Below are 22,154 nucleotides of genomic sequence, written 5' to 3' on the forward strand. Positions count from 1 at the left end.
CAAATCCTCATCTTGCCATCCACATTACTTTAGGTTTTCTGTGGTTTCCCTAAATTATTTAAGACAAATGGCAAGATGTTTCCCTTGAAAAAGGACATGGTCAATTCCTTTTCCTATCCTTTTGCAGTCTGAATTTGTGGTTGTCTTTTCACAGACCAAGTTAATACCAGATGAATAATTTTTTGTGCATGACAACAGGAGAACTTGTGACGAAGCAAGCTGGGATCTTTTTACTTCCTCTCTTGTTTTACCATCTGCCTCCTTAAATTTACGTTACTTTCATTTTTGCCTAATTATCGTTATAGGGTGAAATCAGTTATTGTCTCATGACTTAGATTCTACTGCTGGCTTACAAACAAATAAAAATTCTGTGATAAACATTTGGACGAAGAACTACTAGGATTCTTAAAGTATTTATTTGGCTCTATTTGAGAACATATTAGCAAATCCATCCCTTAATTAATTCCAAAATAATCACCAGGTGTGTCAAAAGCATCGTTTGTGTAACTGTTAATTTCATTATTTAAACAAATAATTTGGCCTAACCTTCATGATAGAAGGAACTGTTAAAGAGGAAGGATTTTTCAGATGTATTCAGTTAATTGAATGAGTTATGTTTAAATTGTAATTTCTGTAAATCCATCCCTTAATTAATTCCAAAATAATCACCAGGTGTGTCAAAAGCATCGTTTGTGTAACTGTTAATTTCATTATTTAAACAAATAATTTGGCCTAACCTTCATGATAGAAGGAACTGTTAAAGAGGAAGGATTTTTCAGATGTATTCAGTTAATTGAATGAGTTATGTTTAAATTGTAATTTCTGTAAATTAATCATCAAATAATGTATAGTTTCAGTGCTTATTATTGTGAGGATACATAAGGCCTGATTTTTGGTCCCAAATCAGTCAGTCCACGGCCAATTTTCAGATGGGAAGTCTGTATCAGTTAGAGTAACAATAATCATTAATTTAACAGTGGAATTAGTGTAACACAAATAGGCTATGTGTTGAAACAATGACAGTGTCTGTTCAATTTATTTGAGAAATAGTGTCACACGTACCGCATTAATTCTGCAAGAACTGTGAACTGTGTTGTTAGATTTTTACTGCTCATAGAAGTTCAACAGCAAGCTATTGTAGCAGTATGCTGATGTTTGCCTGCAACCTATTAACATTTACCAATAGTGAACTGGCCATATAACTGTGTAATATTGGGGAGTTGTGAACAGTTAAAGTAAAGAACTGTGAAATGCAACTATGCAACTGTCAGCTGTATCATTTACAGTAGTCAGTGTTAATGCTATTGTTAACTGGCAGGAACATGGTTAAAGACACAATAATGCACAAAGCTCAAGCATAAGAGCATTCAGGTTCCATGCAATTACTGTCCTGTTTTTATTACTGTCAATTATCTAGAAAGTGGCAGTGTGACATACTTGCTTCCACGATCGCTTAATTTATTTGGACCTGACATAGGCCATTTTTATGTGTCATTAAGTTACGGAGATTAGCTGGGCTGAACTGGCATGAGAATATTACGACCTGTGGCTAAGAAAAATAGTACACAATGTTCCATTAAGTATATTGCTTGGGAAGCACCTACTTGAAATAGCAATCTCTGTTGTAGGTTCGAAGATGCATGCATGAAATAAATGTAAATCAATCGGGCAATAACCCATCATACATACAATTACACCCCACTGCAGAGCTATCAGACATGCCAATGCAGATTATCCACACTCCAATAAAACATGTTGTGGCCATTAAAGACTCTACTGTCGTGGAAACACAATTCATTCAATGTAATATCTATTGGCATAATGCGCCCATGCATAAAAATCACAACCACAGAGCTCAAAGTGTGTAGTATAGGTTAAGCCATAGGATGTATACTATCTAGTACCAAATTTAAGGTGTGACATTAAGTCACATAGAGGGCATGTGACCATTATGTCAATTTGAGTATTTATCCGTGGCTTAATAGGTCACTAAAATAACTATTCACTTTGCGTCCAGAAGTGATTTATTGATAAATTCCTGGCTCTCCCCATCACCAAAATATCTGCTAAGGAAGAATGCGAAAACATAACCATAATTTTATGAAACATGTTGCATGAAGTACAAGAGTCGACATACCAAAAATAAGAGCGCAGTCTTCATACAGAGAATGGAGTCATGTATATCACCCATCAATATTGGAACATAACTGACATAACTGATAGTGGGACAGCATTACAAAGCTTCACTAATATCACTTGCCACCAGATGTCATGAATGTATAAGGACAGTGGTGTTTTATTGTGCCCATAGAAACAATTGAACAACCTTATGCCAAAAAACATAAATAATAAAACAAAAATCAAAGTATATGACAAAGTGTACAGCATGTACGATTCAATAAAAAAAATGGTTCAAATGGCTCTGAGCACTATGGGACTTAACATCTATGGTCATCAGTCCCCTAGAACTTAGAACTACTTAAACCTAACTAACCTAACGACATCACACAACACCCAGCCATCACGAGGCAGGGAAACTCCCTGACCCCGCCGGGAATCGAACCCGGGAACCCGGGCGTGGGAAGCGGGAACGCTACCGCACGACCAAGAGAGGCGGGCACGATTCAATAAACAGTTTTACAAAAGATAGTGACATGAACTGTTGCCAAGTGGTGAGACTGAATTGAAAAAATGACATTATACGTTCAGCAGTAATGAGCGAGACAAGGCATGGCTCTAGCACAAAAAACGAAATTACTGTGCTGCCTCATCCTCCATACTCTCCAGACCTGGCCCCTGCAGACTTCTTTTATTTCCAAAGTTGAAAACCCCACTGAAAGGATGAAGATATGCAACAATAGACAAGACAAAAGAAAATTCACAGATGTCACTTCACGCGATCCAGAAAGAGGCATACCAAGACTGCTCCTATAAGTGAAAACAGCTTTGGGAGTGGTGTATCTATTGTGCAGGAGAGTACTTCAAAGGAGACTATGCACAATAAGTAAAAGTTAAGCACAGAAAAATTGTGTGGACAAAGTTATGGGATTTTTCGAACAGACCTCATAAGCTAGTGTGCTGATTCCTCATCCAGACTAATTTTTACCTTACGAGTGTATGCTTAACTGCTAGATTGTGCTTTAATGTATTCTGTAGTTAAGTGTGATTGTACTGATCTCTGCTTCATGGGTACAACATTACAACACTTTCAATCAAGCACATTTCTTTTTTTGGTTCGCTGTAGCCAACATGTCAGTGGAAGTAGTTCTTCAGTCTCTTGTTGAACAGCAGCGAGCTCTCATCAGTCAGCAACAGGCTCTCTCTGTGGCACTAAACAATGCGGTAGCATCGTTGATGTGCCAGGGTTCATCAACGCAACTCCCACTGTTTCCTGCACATAATAATACTGCGGAAGACTGGGATGCATATGAAAAACACCTTCAGCAAAATATTCAAGCTTTTGGAGTCGTCAGTGTGTGTAAGGCTTTCTTTCAGTCATGGATTTCTCCTCGTGTTTATCACCTTTTGTACCAGCTAGCTCCTTCTACAGAACCCGTCAGACTCTCTTCTGAAGCAATGCATCACTTGCTCTCTACTTAGCACTGCAAACATACTCACGTTACTGCTGCTCACAGCGAGTTCCACCTTTGTCAGAATTGGATGCAACAGTCATACAGAGCTTGGGGAGCAATCAAACTTTATGGGCTTAGCCATCAATGCCAGTTTGTTACTGAAGCTCACCGTGACTCATGGTGATTCAATGGTTTGCAATGCTATAATACACCTGGATGTTAGTGAATGTGCTTTACAATGTGAAAATCCCTCCCTCACAGGGGTTTTGAGCGCTGCCCAGTCTTTTCCATAGCATCTAGGGCAGCAGGAAATCAAATAGAAGCTCGGTATGCAGTAGGAATTGTTGCTTCTTCTCCTCCTCAGCCACCATCATTTAGCTCAAGGGGGAAAGCTGATGTCGCAGTCATACAACTGCGTACTCCACACCCCTTGGGGCAACGCCATGCTAAGCTGCAAGAGCAGTCAATGTCACAACAGCAACTGCATGTTCCTCTCTGGTCATGCTTTTGTCCAATATGAGTGGACCGCATGCCCAAAGTGTTAGGTAACATGTAACCATCCTAAAAAAAAGAAATATTGCATCTGTATGTCACTCTCAGCCTCCTTCATAAGATATGAACCATGAACATGGATGTAAACAGTCTTTCCCAAGTGATGATAGCCCCAAAGGAAATTTATTTTGAAGTATGTGTTATGGGACAAGATGTTAAAATCTCAAATATATGGGGATTGTGAATCACTGCTGTTCCCTCCTGTCTCTTGTCAGTTGGTGAGTTACAATAAACAATTAATACACAAACTGGGACAGTTTCTTACTCCCGTATTGTATAAAGCAGTTGTTCTGTGTTTGATCTTTCTAGTGGTGGATAATAAAACACTGAAAACTTATTTGGGTTGGACACCCTCAAAATTTTGGGATTTTCCATTTCTGATTAAGTGCATCTGGTATTGGGTCAAGTTCCGTGCCAGCAATTGGACACGCTTTGCTCAGAATATCCCTCCCTGTTTTCAGAAAGTTTAGGGTAGCTACCAATTTCAAGGCTCACATGAAACCAATGGCATGCCCCTGTTCTTTTGTGCCCATCCTACCTCAAAAGCTTTATGGGTGCAGGTCATCTCAGAACTAGATTGACTTGCTTCTTTGGCTGTTATCGCACCTGTCTCCTTTAGTGAGCAGTCTACTCCAATGCTAATTGGAAAAGGTTTTACTTGGGTACAAATCATGGTGAAGGATATTTGATATAAACATTAAGCCAACATTGTGATATAAACTGCAGTTACTTACTACAACTGAGAAAGGAGAAGTTTTGACAAAATACTAGCTTTTCTGCCTGTTTACTACGTTGCATTTAATTGATGTAAGCACAGGTAGTATCAAACAGTATAGCAACAGTTTATTGTTAATCAGTGAACAGTCCACCTCCATAGCTGAGTGGGCACGTGGATGATAGCAATGACCCGAATTAGATTCCCAGTACTGACAGAGATTTTTCCTTAGTGGGAGGACTGGCACAGGGTGCAGTCAGCCTCACGAGACCAACTGAGGAGCTACTTGACTGATGAGTAGTGGTTACACGGTCAATAAACCCAATACTGACAGGGAGAGCAGTGTGCTGAGCACAAGCCACTCCATACTGCATCCAATAACGCCATTGGCAGAGGATGACATGGCGGTCAGTTGGGCTTGCTTGCCCCTTCTAGGGCCAGAACAAGAAACTTTACATTTTTTACAATAAGTGTTCTAAGTTTTGATTGTCTTTTGTGTACCTTAAATTGTTCCATATCCCTAAAAAGTTCTTCTTCTTGATTGGACTAAAGCCATCGGCACACGGACCGTGCATCCAAATGTTGAGCGTCGAGTGTGCCAACTTTCTGACGTCATAGCATGGAACAGCATGTTCGGGAGTCTTTCCGAACATGCAGAGCAATATCTAGCATATCAGATGTCCTCAGCGTGCGTCTGAGTTTTGACCAATCAGATGGCACAACGCCACCTACGCCACATGCAGGCCATCTCCCTTAAGCACAGAGCAGTGAGGCGCCATATTGGCATTCGGTTCAAGCCTATACGTATATATGCTGTTTCTGAGCACCAGCAAATTGAGAATCACTCAAAAAACCCTTAATTAACTGTGTGATTTGTTGCAATAAAATAATGAGAAAAGTCATATTTCTGGCAAAAGAATTATTGTAACTTGTGTATCACAAGAGTATGTCATCTGAATGTAGTGACACACTGAGGATCCACCAACAATCCATTGTTCTTGGTACAATTTGTTATAATTAAATTTCAGGCAGTAACATAGCTACAATTAATGCATTTAGCATGTTGTAAGATGTTAGAATTGGCTACAGATGAATTGTTGTCACTTTCGTGTAGTGAGTAGTGTCAATGATCCACAACCATGGGTGGTAAAACGATGGTTCGTGTCTCACGAAGCTTAAATATTATTTTTCCTAACATTTGCGTATTTTATAGGTTCTGACACTTTATTATTAGTTTAATGTAAGTATATACTACATATTTTATGTTATGTAAACATAAGTTCACCTTCTTTTTGAGGAGTGAGTTTGTTCGGTTAGCTTAATCTACAGGACAGTTTACGCTACTTCTATAAAGATATTTTGTTCCTTTTTCTTTTGAGTTTCATAATTCACATCTTTTAAAGAGTCTGCTACTGGGTAGGAACAGTGATCGAGTAAGAATGACCTTAGGGTTTTACCAAAATGTGGGAAAGATAAAATAACGTTTACCTTATGTGGAGAACTATTGCAAACTTGTCTCTCACTGTTTGTAATAGAACTTTTATAAGCCTGCGCCGTTATTGATTAGACATGGTACTTCCCTTTTTGTCTTAAAACATGTACATCAATTTTGAAGTTTTTGTGTATATTACATATAGAACAACGTAACTAGGATATGGACAATGGATGAAACGAGCGTTTTAATAGAACTAACGTGTGAATTTTACGCGCGCCTGTTGAGTAAACAGTGTGATTTACGACCAGAAACATCTCACAACTGCTGCTGGAGTGTGTCGCAATCGCGTATACCATGTTGGGACCCACATACCGTGTGCACAAGTGGCATCGTTACTCAGCGTTCAGCAGCACGCTGAACTCGACACACTCAATGTTGATGTTCAACAGCGCAGTCTGTGTGCCAAAGGCAATGCTATGAAAGAATATGTGAATGAAAGAACAATAAAGGAAGAGCAGCACAGTTTTGTGAATGAAGATGGGTCAAGCACATGCGAGTACATAACAGCTAGTCAAATATAATAATGTTGCAATGTAGCTGTGATGTAATTGTGAATTTAATTTGTTAATGGAGTAAGTTATTCATAGCCTTTAGATATAGGTATGATACAAAACCTTGTTACCACATGCAAACAAAATTCTGTATAATGTGGGGAAATCGTTAAGGATCACTTACAGAGGGAGCAAGATTTGGAATCGAATTTAGCGATCCAAATATTCATCTTCTGTGGTTTTCTGAAATCGCTTAACGAGAGTCCTGGAATCATTCCACTGAAAAGCGCTCCACTGATTTTCCACATACTAACTAAGGCTCAAAATTCAGTTGTACCAGACAAGAGCTCAGATAATTACTGAAAAGGCTAATAATTGGTACACAGTAAATATTTTCAGTGTTGATCTCAAAAAGTGTCATTTCCTTCAATTTCATACTAGCAAAGATGACCTTATGATACCACTAATTAACATTAACTGTCACACATCAAACAAAACACAGTGCACAAATTTCCTTGGGTCCCAACAGGATAACAAATGAAAATGAAGTCAATATATAGTTAAACTAATAAAAAAAACTTCAATTCCACATGTTTTGTTTTCAAATTTATGTATTTCTCATTGTGCTGACTTTGAAGATCAGAGTGCTAGCTCATTTTCACACTTTCATGCTGTCTTACCATCTGAGGCAACACAGCTAAAGTAAGGGCAGTATTTGTTCAGAAAAATCGAACTATTAGAATATTGTGTAGACTAGGTAATGGTCCACATGGTAAAGTGTTTTCAAAGTTAATGCAGTTCTTACATTCACTTCCCAGTACATTTACTCCTTACTATTATGTGTTTCTCAGTACATTTACTCCTTGCTATTATGTGTTGCTACTATAAACAGTCAATTTCAGTTGAGCCTTGGTCTACACAAGAAACAAAAGTAATTTACATGCATAGTTTAGAGTTAAGAGTGGGGTACAGTATTCTGGGGCAAAGTTGCCATGAGAAATAAAGGAAGTAATTGGGAGTCCCTGCAAACACAAACTCAAATTAAAAACAAACCTCATTATTCACACCTGCTAATTATCTTATGGTCTCTGTTCACAGCTTCAAGATTCCCATTAACAGCATGAGAAGTAGCAAGTTAACTGTAAACAGAGCTCTGTACAGCATGGACGCTTTAATGTGGCAGTCAGCCACATCCATATACAAACAACAACCACAAGGGAAGAAGTGGTGCATGGGAACAAGCTCCATCTCCCTCTTGCTGGGCTAGTAGCCTACAGCCATGGTTTGTGCTTCTGTTAAGGCAGAACTGACACATATTGACAGCAATTGCTGACCGTTCTTGGGGCCATGAAAATCTTGCTTGAACTTAGTGATGGACCTATAGTAACCTCTTCATTCATTTCAAAATAAGAATAAGAAAGAGCTACATACAACACACAAAGCATTCATTAAATGGTACCAAAATGGTTTACTGTGGTTGGAAGTGATATAAACAAGACAGTGTATGCCCAATCTCTATTGGTACCTTATGCAACCATAGTCCAAAACATCCCCCACATAAAACTGCTATGGTGAAGTGTCTGCAAAATATATAGGCAACTACTGGTCTATGATTAACATCAATTTGGTTGTGTACGGTTTGCCATAGTTTTCATAACAACAAACAGAAGGAAGTATGATGAGCAGTCGAAGAAAGCTCCAGCCAGCATACCAAATGCCATGGGGAGAGACTACCAAATGAAAAGGAATAGCTCAGGGAAGGAGGCTGGATGGAAAAGGAGTGAGTGGCTTCATCTCCATTTGCACTTTTTAACAAACATATAAATGAGTGGAAGTGACACATGAAGGCAACAAATACGTGATGGTTTAGGGGAAGTGATTCTTAAAGGCTTAGTGAAAGTGAGATAATGAATCTATTGTGTGATGGATTGGGTTTTGGTTGTACTCTCATTACAAAAGAAATAAACAGTCAAACAGCACGACATGATATTTACTTACATAATGACTACCACAAAGCTACTGTGATAGTTACGTTGTTCACAGTTATATTGACAGTGAATGAGCTAGTACCTCACTAGTAGCTGTAACTTTACCAACTTCTACTGATTGAGAACCATTAGGGGAAAAAAAGGTACTAGTGACAGAAAATACATTCCTGCAACTGGATCTGGAGACATTAACATTCTGGCCTACACAAGAAAGGAATGGAAGGAGAAGCACATCAGTAAAGATCCTATTTTCCATAGTTAACCTACAATCTGGTATGACACATCAGTCAGACAATAAAATGTGTAAATTTTTAAAGGATTAAAGTGTTGTTGCAGAGGGAGAGAGACATCACAAACTGCTTAAAAGGAAATTTAAGGTTATGTCAAGTACAAATGTGTACAAATGTTGCTGCTTGTGAACCCCTTTCTTTATGGCAAAAAAGGATGGCACTTCAGAATATAATGCAAGTGAAACACATTTTATCAAGCACCAGGGTAAATTTTTGAGATAATAAGTTCAGCATAAAGACTGCATTATTGGTAAAATGTGTAAACTCTCGTTTCCATGCAAAGATACCAAATCAAAACAAATGGGTACGCCTGTACATGCAGATTTGTGTAGTAAAATGCAAGAAGACTCTGTGAGTGGAATGACATATTTCTTGATGTTGAAGGATGGCTATAGTGGCTATAGCCACTGGAGAATGGTGTATTTCATCAAAAATAAATCAGACACAGCTGAATGTTTGCAAAATTTCTTTAAAGTGAGAGAGAAGCATTTTTACACAGGTATACAGGTAATGGATTCAAGTTATGTAACCAAGAGGTTAAGAATCTGACTTACCAGTGTGGCATTTTGCATCAGAAAAACAATGGGATACAGTCCACAGGAAAATGGAGTCTCTGAAAGGGAAAACAGAACTGTTGTCGAGTTAGTCACAACATGTTTGCATGCAAGTGGACTGCCAACAAAAATGTGGTAGGAGCTGTGAATTATGCAGTATTCCCACTCAACTGCACAGCAACACGTAAAGAAAGGGGAGTTGTGCCATGTGAGCTGTGGCTGGGGAGGAAACTTCCATGGAGGAAGCTTCCAGGTGCTGGAACCCTTGTTTCACAGCAGTTTTATGCAATTTTGGTCTCCAGCCAACGAACACAGATCCACGTATATTTAACAATCAGGAAACAAATAATCCATTAATCTAGTAGACAGTACATGTAGATGATGTGACTGCTGCTAAGGATCCTGTTATCATTTAACTTCTTGTTGAGTGTGCTAAGGGAGACAATTTAACATCACATCTAGAAAACTGGGTACAAACTTAGGACTGCAGGCAGAACAGTTGGCCGGATAGTTCTATTTTTCTACATCAAGTGGCCTTTGCATGAAGAGTCTACACTGCATCAGGATAGAGGATCCTAACCCTGTAACAGTAACTGCAGACCATCATCATCAGACGTGTGCTGACATACATAAAAATGGATAGAAGGACATGTACAGTGTTCCTTAAAGGCAAGTTGTGGGTAGTAGCCTGATGTATTTGTTGATAGAAACACAGCTGGACATTACTTTCGCTGTTAACAGTGACAGTCTGCATCTTGAGAAGACACTGAAAAACCATTGGAATGCTGTGAACAGGATCCTGAAATATGTTAAAAGCACTATGGACCATGGATTTTATTTTTCTTCAAAACAGGAAAAATCACCTTCATGCCTACAGTGATGCAGACTATGCTGATGATGTGGAAATTAGGAAATCCACAACCAGTACATTGTTTTGGTGAATCTGCTATTACATGGCCTTCAACAAAGCAGAGAGTGGTTGTGCTTTCTACAACTGAGGTGGAATACTCTGCAGTCAGTCAGACAGTGAGAGAAATTGTTTGGGTGAAACGTTTGCTCATAGACTTGGCTTTGTTCAGCAACATAAAAACAATGCTGAACACTGACAATTTAAGCGATGTGAAATTTATTAAAAATCTAGAGTTTCATCAGAGAAGTATGCATATTGGCGTACATTATCATTTTTTACACAATAAATACATGAAGAATGAGTTTGTAGTGGAACATATTCCATCCACAGTGAAGCAGGCTGATTTACTAACCAAGCCATTACCAAAGGTGGTGCTTCAGATGCAGATGAAGATGCTGAACATCTGAAGCATTCAGGATGTTCATGAGAGACTTCTGAATACTTAATAATACATTTGGGTCATCTCTAAGAGGAGGTGTTAAAAAACCTGCAAAAGAAAGACCAATTTATTTGTGATTTTCATTCCTGATGAGCTGTTGAGACCTAAGGAAAACTATATATTATTGCTTTTGTCTTTTGCTTCCTAGGATATGCTGGTGAGCCACTGCCAGTTAAATTAAACTTACATAAGGAGTAGTCAAATGAAAACAATACAGAAGGAAAAAAAGTAATAAACTGTTTATTATTTTAAAAGTAATAGCTACAACTGTGAATACATTTATACCACTGTGAGACAAGATGGTCAGTGTCTTCACGGAAAAATGTTTGCAGTTGCCTACGGCACCATGACAGTATACAGGTGTGTATGTTTTCATCCAAAGGAAATCAATGGCCACCAACATATTTCCTTAGGGCTCAAAACACGTGAAAATCACATGGGGAATGATCAGGATTGCATAGAGAATGTGTTAGTGCTTCCCAGTGAAACGTCTAAACTGTAATTGAAACAACAGATACACCTGTTTGGAAAAGTCATGATGACCTTTTTTCTTTGACTGCAAGGGCTCACTGCCCATTGACTTTCTGGAATACAGTGAAACAATTAACACAAAGTGATACATACTTGTAAAAACTGAAGTGTGCCATCAAGTCCAAACACCCAGTAATGTTGATGGACAACTCCATTCCGTTGCAAGATAATGACCACCCACATGTCGCCGAGGTTGCTTCAACTACGCTGCATTAGTTTCACTGGGAAGATATTACACATCCTCCAAACAGCCGCAATCTCTCCCCACGCAATTTCCATGTTTTTGAAGCCCTGAAGAAAGACAACTGTGGCTGTCAATTTGCTTCAAATAAAGGGGAACACACCTGGGTGCAATCATGGTTCCATAGGCAACCGCAAACATTTTTCCGTGAAGTTGATGACCATCTTCTCTCACAGTGGAATACAATTATTAACAGTTATGGCAATTACTTTTGAAATAATAAATAGTTTACTTACTTTTTTCCATCTGTCTAATTATCATCTGATTGCCACTGAGATCTTCCACAATAACTTCTTCAAAATGCTTTTAATATTATCAAGGAAATGTGTGTTATAGTTTAATCTTTCCAAGTTTATCTCCTTTGCTTATAGCTCAAAGTAAAGCAAAGCAAAACAAAAAAGACATACAATATTCTGCAACTGCTACTGCTTTAGAGGCAGAGCAGAATCTTACCTCTACTCACCAGTGCCAGTTATTAACATTTGTTGCATCTGCTCGTTGCTCAACAATCCAACGAGTGTCACCCTCACCCCACTTAGCCATTTCTGAGAATATACAATAACAATACAAAGATTAATATACAGAATACTTCATCTACAGACAAGAAGGCTCATTACACTGAAAAGCAAGTTACACAATCATGTAACATCAATTACAATCACAACTGGAAAGTAAAAGATGTCAACTCAATGAATGGGTCTATCAATAAAATTTAGCAGATACAAACTGAAAGTCATTTATGTTATGCCAGAAGAGCATAACATAACAAATTATGTAATTCTACAAGCTAAGTATAGCACAAGGCATGTTTGACACAGAAGAACATTCTAAGGTTTTAATTGAAGGATATATGCTAAAAAGTTGGAGAGGTAGAAATATTTAGTAATTATACACACTACAACTAATAAAAAGTAAGGGTCATTCCATGTAAGCTCACAGATACTCTGATGGATTTTAAAGTGACCCTTTCAGAATTTAGACATGTTTGGTACATGGATACCAACATGTCTTAAAGTAAAACTGACAAATAAGTGCTGTCATAATTCTAAAGATATTTGATAAATTCAGGTTTGAAGACTTACCTCTAGAGATTTACCACCTAGTAGTAAGTTAACCTACTTACATCAATTTTTATGCACCTATTATGTAGACCACTAAGCTGATACAGTGTATAAAAAGTAGGATACACTATTCAGATTTTTTTATGAAAAATGTTGAAAAAAATCATCTTTTCCATGCTGTGCTTTAAATTAGTGATTTTTTTAAAAAAAAGCATAACTTTGAACAGAGAAATAGTACAGACCTCAACTTGTCAAATGTAACGCTTTAATCATAGTGTTCAGCATAAATAACAATGAAAAGAATTTTGCATTGCATTTAATAGTTCTTACCTTCACTTAAAGATGACTCCAACGAAACTGTGGAAAATCAAGGCAAATTTGAGAACTTCAGAGTCCTAGGGAGAGGGTGGGGGGGAGGGGGGGGAGGAGGTTGGTATGCAGAAAATTGAATCTCAACCTGATTTTTAGCTTAAGTACTTACATGCCTGGTAGTAATTTTAGGTGCAAAGAAGAATATCCTAACTCACTCAATTAACTGGCAAAGAAGAAAATTAAATTTCCACTCGCACATACCATCCATATCCAACACTACAGGAAATTAGTAAATAAATACTGAGTGTAATCTTTGGAAAATCGTTTCTAAAATATTTGTGGTTAACCTGCAGGTCAGAACTGTAACAGGTGAGAGTTGAAAATAATCATCAATCATTTTGCTTAAGGTATAAGCTGTATTTCAATGTTATCTTTCTTGGGTGTGAAGACTTACAAGAGACAATTTGGGTGCACAAATGTGGTACTGGAACCATATTCTGTCAATGTAAATTAAAAATGCAACTTCAATGAAGTAAAAGAAAAGATGAAGCAATAACGAGAGAAATAAATGATTTCCTATACATACAATTGTATATATCGATGTAAAAATTCTGCAAAGAACAGTTTCATAAACAAATTCAAGTATAAAGAAGGAAATTGTATTTCTAAAACTCTTCCACTTTGCATACAACATAGTTTTCCTTAACTCCTTGATCAAAAACTTAACACTGAGATACAATTTATTCATAGTACTTACTGTCATATTTATACAACCGTGTACTGTGACTTCATAATTATGGCACATCTACTTTGTATAACACTTCAGAAGTCGACCCAAACTGAATCTTTCCTAATGGGCCATGAAAGAAATTGTGATTCAGCAGGAGATGTGCAATCAATCTCATTATCTTTAAATTCACATGGCACCTGAGAAATGTGTCCTCTGTATCAGTTTTAATCGTGTTTGAACACCAGACACTGCCGCACTTGCATTTGTTTCAACAAAGCATTTTCACAAGTTGCCACAACAACAGTTGTGCTATTTGCATGTGGTGAAATTTTTTTCATTAGAAAGGTATTACAAATGCATGGTGCGATCATGTTCCTGGACCATCCCTCACTGAATTGTATCTGTGTTCCAAGAAACCGTCATTACCATTTGATCTCCTGAGAAGAAACAGACAAGTTAATATCCGGTACATCGTGGCGTATTCTGCGTACAACTCTTTAAGATTAACTAAAAGAAGTTTTTGCTGAATGTGAACCTTCTTGTCATCTACCATGATGAAAACATGATCTTTCCTTCCTATACAAAGTCTACAAAAACTTCCATTTTCATTTGTTTCACAGTTTCAGGTAACATCTTTTGACCAATCCTGTGTTCCAGAGAAGCAATCACATCACTATTATCTTGAACTTTTTTTGCTGTACGTACCATCTGCTCTGTGACAACAGAAGTAGCTGCTGCTCTGACAATGCTTCATTAAGGTGAAGTAAAGTTAAAACTTTAATCTGTTCACTGCGAGCTGAAATCCTACATTTTCAAGTGAGGAGCTCCAAGCTCCATTACACTGGAAAAATGTCTGCACTGTTCACACGGGTACCCACAAAATACAAGGTTTTAATATGTTCTTTGTCTCTTTGCACGAAAACAAATGGTATTAAGGTTTCTAGAAACACAGGTACAAATCAATGAGGAATGATCCAGGAACATGATCATACCAAGCATTTCTAATAACTACTACTAATATCTTTCTAATGAAGAGACTTTAGACACATGCAAATAGGACCACTGTTGCTATGGCAGCTTGTGAAAATGTTTTGTTGAAACAGATGCAAATGGGGTAGTGTATGGCATTGAAACATAATGAAAAATGGTACACAGGACTCATTTCTCAGGTATCACATAAATTTGAAGATGAGGTTAATTCCACACCTTCTGTTGAACCACTATTCCTTTCATGACCCAGTAAGAAAGAAGGTGTTGGCATCCCCTTTTGCAGTGTTATATGTAAAGTGAATGTCCCATAATTACAAAGCCACATTGCACAGTTGTATAAATGTGACAATAAGTACGATGAAAAAATTGTATCTCACCGTTAAGTTCACATATTACATTTTTTGATCAAGATGTTAAGGAAAACTATGTTGTTTGCAAGGTGGAAGAGTCTTAAAAAAATTTCCTTCTTTATACTTGAATTTGTTTATGGAACTGTTATTTGCAGAATTTTTACGTGGATATGTACAGTTAAACGTATAAGAAATCATTTATTTCTCTCATTGTTGCTTGCCTATTTACTTTAAGTTCACTGAAGTTGCCTTTTTAAATTATATTATCAGAATAAGAATTTAGTACCACATTTGTGCACCCAAATTGTCTCTTGTAAGTCTTTACACTCAAAAAACATAACAGTGAAATACAGATTATACCTTAAGTAAAATGACTGATAATTGTTATTGGCTCTAACCTGCAGATCAACCACAAATATTTTAGGAACAATTTTTCAAAGAATACACTCAGTTTTTATTTACCAGTAGTGTTGGATGTGGATGGTATACGTGAGTGGCATTTTCATTTTATTCTTTCCCAATTAACAAAGTGAGTTAGGATATTCTTCTTTGCCATGCATGAAAGCATTTAAGCAATCAGGTCGAGGTTCAACTTTCTGTGTACCATCCACTCCCCACTCCCCCCCCCCCCCCCCCCCCCACACACACACACAGGACTCTTAAGTTCTCAAATTTGATTTGCTTTTCCATTGGAGTCATCTTTAAGTGAAAGTAAGAACTATTAATTGTAATGCCAAATGCTTTTCATTGTTATTTATATTTAATGCTACGTCTACAGGGTTACAGTGCACAAGCTGCGGTCTGTACTGTTTCCCTGTACAAAGTAACATTTTATTTTTCAACATTTTTCATAAAAAAATCTGCATGAAGTATCGTACTTTTTTATACCTTGTATCAACCTAGTGGCCTACATACTGGATGGATAAAAAAAATGAGGTCTATTGTTACTGAATAGTTGGTCCCTGAAAATACCGAAATTGGTGCCTGACTAATGACACACTTCTGCTTTAAAACATGAATTAACCATAAATCTTTATAGTGTTACGGCAGCGCTATTTGTCAGTTTTGCTATTAAGACACGTACGTATCCATGGACCAAATATGACTAAGTTCTGCAATAGTCACCTTATCACCCTTTGTGAGATTACACGAAATGACCTGTGAGCATGGATGTCTGCTACGTGAATCTACAATGTACCAGTACGGAATGACTGAAGTGCGAAACTGACACGGGTTGATAAAAGCATGAGGATGAAAATTTTAGTTAGTTACTAAAGTCATTTTCCTCAATTACATCTTATTGTAGTATTTCTGGAATTAAATTACTGGCAAGTTACTCAGATACGGCTACAGTACTGGTACATCAGCTGATTCATGGCTCACAAGCGTGACTTTTTTTCATTACGTGCAGCCACAATTTATGTTTTGTGTAGATGTACACTTACAATACAACACGCAATGTTCTACGTGGGAACTTAAACTTAGCACACAGACTCCCTAGTCCTCAGATCTGATCGCTAACATTCGTCAGTAATCGGGAAACTTCGTACGGTATTGATTTCCTGAAGTTCGTTGCCAGCTGTGCAGCGTACTGTTAGCCGGCGTTAACTGCATTGTCGTCTGCTTTGTCGGTTATCTGTACTGCAGTTGTCTGTCTTTTGTTGCATTATTTTCATTGTAATTTTTTCGAAAATGAATGGTGATCCTGATGAAGCCGGTTTTCAGAAACTCGCGGAAGCTCAAGACACAGATTTATATTACCTGCACTGCACACTTGCAGTATATGAAAGCCGCGTTTGTTAACCCCCTGCACTTCGTGACCCAAAGCTCTGTGCAGCCCACGCTAGCGAGGTGCCAAGTTACAGTTCGCGAGTAATATTCGCCTATAATTTAAATTAAAAGCCGTGTTTGTTACACCCTGCACTTCGTGACCCAAAGCTCTGAGCAGCCCACGCTAGTGAGGTGCCCGGTTACAGTTCGCGAGTAATATTCGCCTATAATTTAAATTATTTGTCCTCCCAGTTTCGCTACCTATTAGATGCATTTGCAAAAGCACTTAAACTACAGATGCTAAAATTGGTGCAAACTTATTTGGTTAACATCAGATATTGACTGGGATGTTGCCTAAAACAAGAGCGTCATTCGTTCGGCCTAAAGCTGACAATACTACTCATCCATTCAGTATTTCCTTTTTAATGAACTGCCATCTGATCAATACGTTCCACTAGCACTTCCAGCGAGCTATTCCCACCCCTCTGCATCACAATGTAAACTGCTGTTTGTTCTCATGCTCCCAACGGTTATAATGCGATATCCATGGATAGTGGAAACATCATCTAATTGTCTCGTGATTCAAAATCGATGACGTCAGGACCAATCAGACAGCAACTTCAGAATGATGTCACATATTTTTGCATTAACTTTATTGTAGCGTTTTGTCACTAGAGGCAGTTCCGTTAGTTTTACGAGTAGCTCTCCAGCTATGGTAATCTTGTCGTCCTACCGTCACGGCTAATACTAAAGCCCCGACGTTATTCCCGAATACTAGCTTGTGTGCTTGGTATTTTCGAGAGCGTCAGATGAAAAATCAAGTTTCTGCTTTCTTAGTCCTGTAAACAGCTGTTGAAATACCACTCTCTTATATTTGCTGTAACAAAAATTATTTTTGTTTTAAATTCTAACAATACGCAGCATTATTTCTGATTGTCATTCATAAGCAGTAAATCATCAGCGTATTAAACTTCGTTACCAGTATTTAACTTTATTCAGACGGCACCAACTGATAAAAGTTATTGCGACATGTACCGTATTATCGTCAACCATTTACGAGAAACATGGTCTCTCAGACCCATCGCCCATTTCAAAGATCAAGCGTGGTGGCACTGTAAAATGTCATGGTCCGCCTTTGTCAACATCTTCGTCTTAATACTTGCTGCGTGTAAAGCAACATTCAACATTGAGTTTGACTATCAGTCTAACGATGATATATATTGTTTAGAGCTGAGCACGGCATTGGGTGCCTGGAATACTGACATTTATTTATATGTTCATGAGATTTTGCGGGTACATAGACTGAACAGTAAGATGTTTGAGCCGCGCTGAGTGGCCGCGCGGTTTGAGGTGCAATATCACGGATATTGATATCCCCCCCCCCCAATACCGCTACTATTTCTATCATTATACAACATCATTAAAATTATGGTTACAATACAGGTTATTGGTACATTATTAGCACTGGTTCAGTGGTTACAATACTACTATGGTTTAAACGGATCATACTGGTACATAACTGTCAGAGCATCTACATTATTTTATCAAAAAACTCTTTCAGGCTATGAAAGAAAATATTATTCAATTAGATATGTCTTCACTGCAACTTTGAATCCTGCAACGCCGTTTACTGACCGTATGTTACTACATATTTTGCTTTCAGATGCTTTTTCGGATTTACAACATTTTATTATATGTGTGAATTTATGGTTTATAAGTTAACGCATGGAGCGAATGTCTGAGAGCAGTAAGATGTCTGCAGCTGATCCAAATTTTGAAGTTTGAGTGCAAGAGCAGCTACATGATATAAGCGAAGAATAAAATGGGAACGACTACGACATTTATGATGATTTTGATGATGATCGTGATTTTATGGTAGGCGATAGTCACTATGGAACAGAGAGTGATATTGGTGTACTTCACTAGTATTACTAGTTCTTTACACTGATTGGAAGAAGAGCCTCGTGTGATCTGTACCATAAATTGTTCGTCACAGCAAAGACAGTATTTTTACGACAAAAATAATTTCAAGCGGGAATGTTCTGAGCCTATTAAGCAAGAAAAACATCTCAGTATTACATTTTGAAAGGAGAAATGCTTGGACTAACAACCAAAATTAGACTTTTGGGGCAAAATCGTTCTAAATCTCAAATGTGGGAGAATTTATTTGACGAAATCGTATTAGAGGCGACCAAGTGACAGCATGGAAAAGATGAAGACGTGTATGAAGTGCCCTGGCACCAAGAACAGGAAAAAGGAGCAAAACTGCACCAAATGACGTCATCCAATTTACCTGGAATACAGTAGAGAGATATGTTTCGGCTGTGCAAAAGTGTTGTGATTTAATATATTCAGTTCATTTGATCATTATCTTCGTTTACGTTTTCTGCAATCTCTCATTTATATTCATGGATATCGTGACTGTTGTAACAATATTAACAATCACTTGAAGACTTGAGATTAAGTCAGTGCACATACGATAGGCCTACTTCGTGTTCGTCTTAGATAAAGTAAACAAAAAAAGGCTTTATACGCCCTGTACAACATTAAGTTTACTTAGAATACGAATTACCTAATTATATACTAAATTTTTCTCGATTAATGTGAAATTATAAGATAAAAATATCACGAGGTCTAAGTGATAGCGCATGTTTCTAGTTTCGAACATTTGAGAGATGTTTCGGATTAAGTGTTAAGATCCAAAATCAGTAACAGAAACGACTTGAAATTGCTTAGTCTACCAATAGGAAATAGTATGAAATTCAGACACTGTCTGCCATAACAGTAATCACAATTAAATACAACCATTAATTTCCGTCAGTTAATTGTTTCGCTATGACTGAAGAATGTTTGTTTGATGCCAAAATATTGAAGCAAGGGAGGTAACATGTGACAATAAGGAGACACGTTCATTTTAATCCATCGGGGTCCGCAAGGCCTGTCATCAGGTGGAATCTCGTAAAAAAAAAAAAAAAAACTGTGGCTATGTACCTGCTTGTCACACTGTTCACAGGAAACTTCTCCACAGCGTCTGTTTAGGTACTGGTCTACAGTCATGTTGGGCGTGAATCTTCTATGAGCTATGGTGACACAGTCTCCCATCTTTCCTCTGTTCTTCCGCACACATAGAGCTGCACATTCAATTACAAGGACACTCACCTCAGACAAAAAATAAGTGTTTTACTGCTTTTTGAAAATCAGCCTGTACAGGTTGAATTAGGGGATAACAATTTTTCAGAAAATATTTCGTCATATTAAAAAATTTTAAAGGTAAATCTGTGTAAAATGGTGTTTAACTTCTCGCTTAGATATTAAGAATTATGCGCCATGGAATGGCAGTTTATATGGAAATAATACCACAAAAACTTAAAAGGCATGATTAACAGACACCTTGGATTTCAGCTATCAGAACCGCTTTTTGATCAGAAGTTCACTCTGTGATCTCAATCAGTGAGAAAAGTTTTGGAAGGTGTTGCAGTTTGTTAGTTTGTAAACAACTTAAAAACTCGACTAAAGAAAAACAAAAAATAAGTCTATATTGACCACACAGTTTATGCGAGTGAAGTGGCGTTCGCCAATCTGGTTTTACATAAGTAGAATAAGAAACTTTTTTAAAAAATGTACAGCATTTACAATGTCCTCGTTCCAGAATGGCAGAGTTATAACTATGGATCCAGATAGTAACATAGGAAAATGAATACAGAATTACTGTTGGCTTATGAGAGACAATGTAGCAGATCATTTAAAAGCACACAGACATAACATCTAATCATATACGTATGACATTATAAAACGTAAGGCATGAGAAACTAAAAGCACTATTTAGTAGTTACATCTCTCTTGTTGCAGTAATACATGTATTGTACAAAGACTAACAAACGTAAGGTATAAAAATCGCTAAAATGAAGTTGCACACCAGACAACCACAAGAACATGACGTCTAGGGATATGCAGGATTAGTCAAAGAAGGAAGTAAAGGTAGCTAGATAGAGGCTGTGGTGCTCTATTTTTTATTGCAGTCATCACAGTGTTGGTTTATATAATTAATCCCCATCCCCCACCCTTTTTTTCGTGAGGCCTGCCCCTATCTGAGCTCTTTTCTGAAATTTGATTTCAAATTTTGTAGCTTCATTGTTAATACACTTTGGCCCACAGTTGCTATACCGTCTAGATTCACAAACAAAATCAATATTTCCTCATATTTAAGTAAGTCAACAAAAAATTCTGTGACTGGTATCGGTATGAAAAATCTTTTCATATTCTTCGTTGCCACATACCCAAAATGGTATATTATTTTAGAAAAACCTATATTTCGCTGTCTTTCATTTTCTATGGAGACATCTGCATCTTCCTTTATAATCTGCGAATCACCGTAAATTGGGTAGACACTTTTTACTGAACGATAAATCAAATTCTGTTCCTCTTCCGCGCACAAATGGAGCGCGGGAAAATTATTTTCTCTACTACGGGGTGAATAAGAAGGCCGCTGAAGAATACTTGCAGTTTCTGTACTAAGGACGAGTTTTGGAGTTTTCCGAGTACATTCTTGCGAGATGCACTCCGTCTGCTTCGATTTCTGCCTGTTAAGATTTACATTCGCTCGGCAATCAAATAATCCGCGACTCTGGCATTATCATTATGTTCAGACCACATAACCGTTCCTCGCTCAGTGTACAATGTAAATATTTTTTTAAAGGTTTTCAGCTTGGAAAAAGAACGCTCTGTTTTTGCATCAACCACGGATTATTTTCAATATTCATCTATAGGACTGTTGTGCGGGCGTCCCGGTAACTCGTTATCAGGTCGGCTGACTCTTTTATGTCACACAGTTTCGGTGTTTGTGCTTTAAATTAAATTCTTCTCAATGTTTTGGAAACAGAAGGAAAATTTCACGAGGCTCTGTCATTCAAAAACTTCAGTGCTATATGTTTTCGACCTTCGTCTCGTGCGGTAGATACAAAGGCGAATCTAAGGAGGGAGACGGGGAGGGGGGTTATGGGGCTGTAGCCCCGCCTCGAACTACACCTCATTCTTCTTAAACTAAAAAATGATTAAGAACGTTTAGCAACATTGCTTTCAGACGGGCTCGAAAATTTTCTCGCGATTGCAGCTGGTATTATAACAGTTTAAGAAGAAACCTTCCTTGACACTAGATAATTCGGA

General features: G+C 37.7%; 1 protein-coding gene across 1 annotated transcript in view; it reads right to left on the reverse strand.

Moving 5' to 3' along the window:
• The window catches only part of LOC124612995 (activator of 90 kDa heat shock protein ATPase homolog 1-like), a 98,499-nt gene extending 81,699 nt beyond the window's left edge, over window positions 1–16,800 (reverse strand). Inside the window, exons 1-2 of the mRNA XM_047141545.1 lie at window positions 16,667–16,800; window positions 12,242–12,323 (exon numbers count right to left, since the gene is read on the reverse strand). Of these exons, the coding sequence (XP_046997501.1) occupies window positions 12,242–12,321 (80 nt within the window). The 5' untranslated portion in view covers window positions 12,322–12,323; window positions 16,667–16,800. The remainder of the gene's footprint in view (window positions 1–12,241; window positions 12,324–16,666) is intronic.
• Window positions 16,801–22,154: the final 5,354 nt, after the last annotated feature.

The sequence above is a fragment of the Schistocerca americana genome, chromosome 4 (assembly GCF_021461395.2).
Source record: "Schistocerca americana isolate TAMUIC-IGC-003095 chromosome 4, iqSchAmer2.1, whole genome shotgun sequence".
Classification (NCBI taxonomy): domain Eukaryota; kingdom Metazoa; phylum Arthropoda; class Insecta; order Orthoptera; family Acrididae; genus Schistocerca; species Schistocerca americana.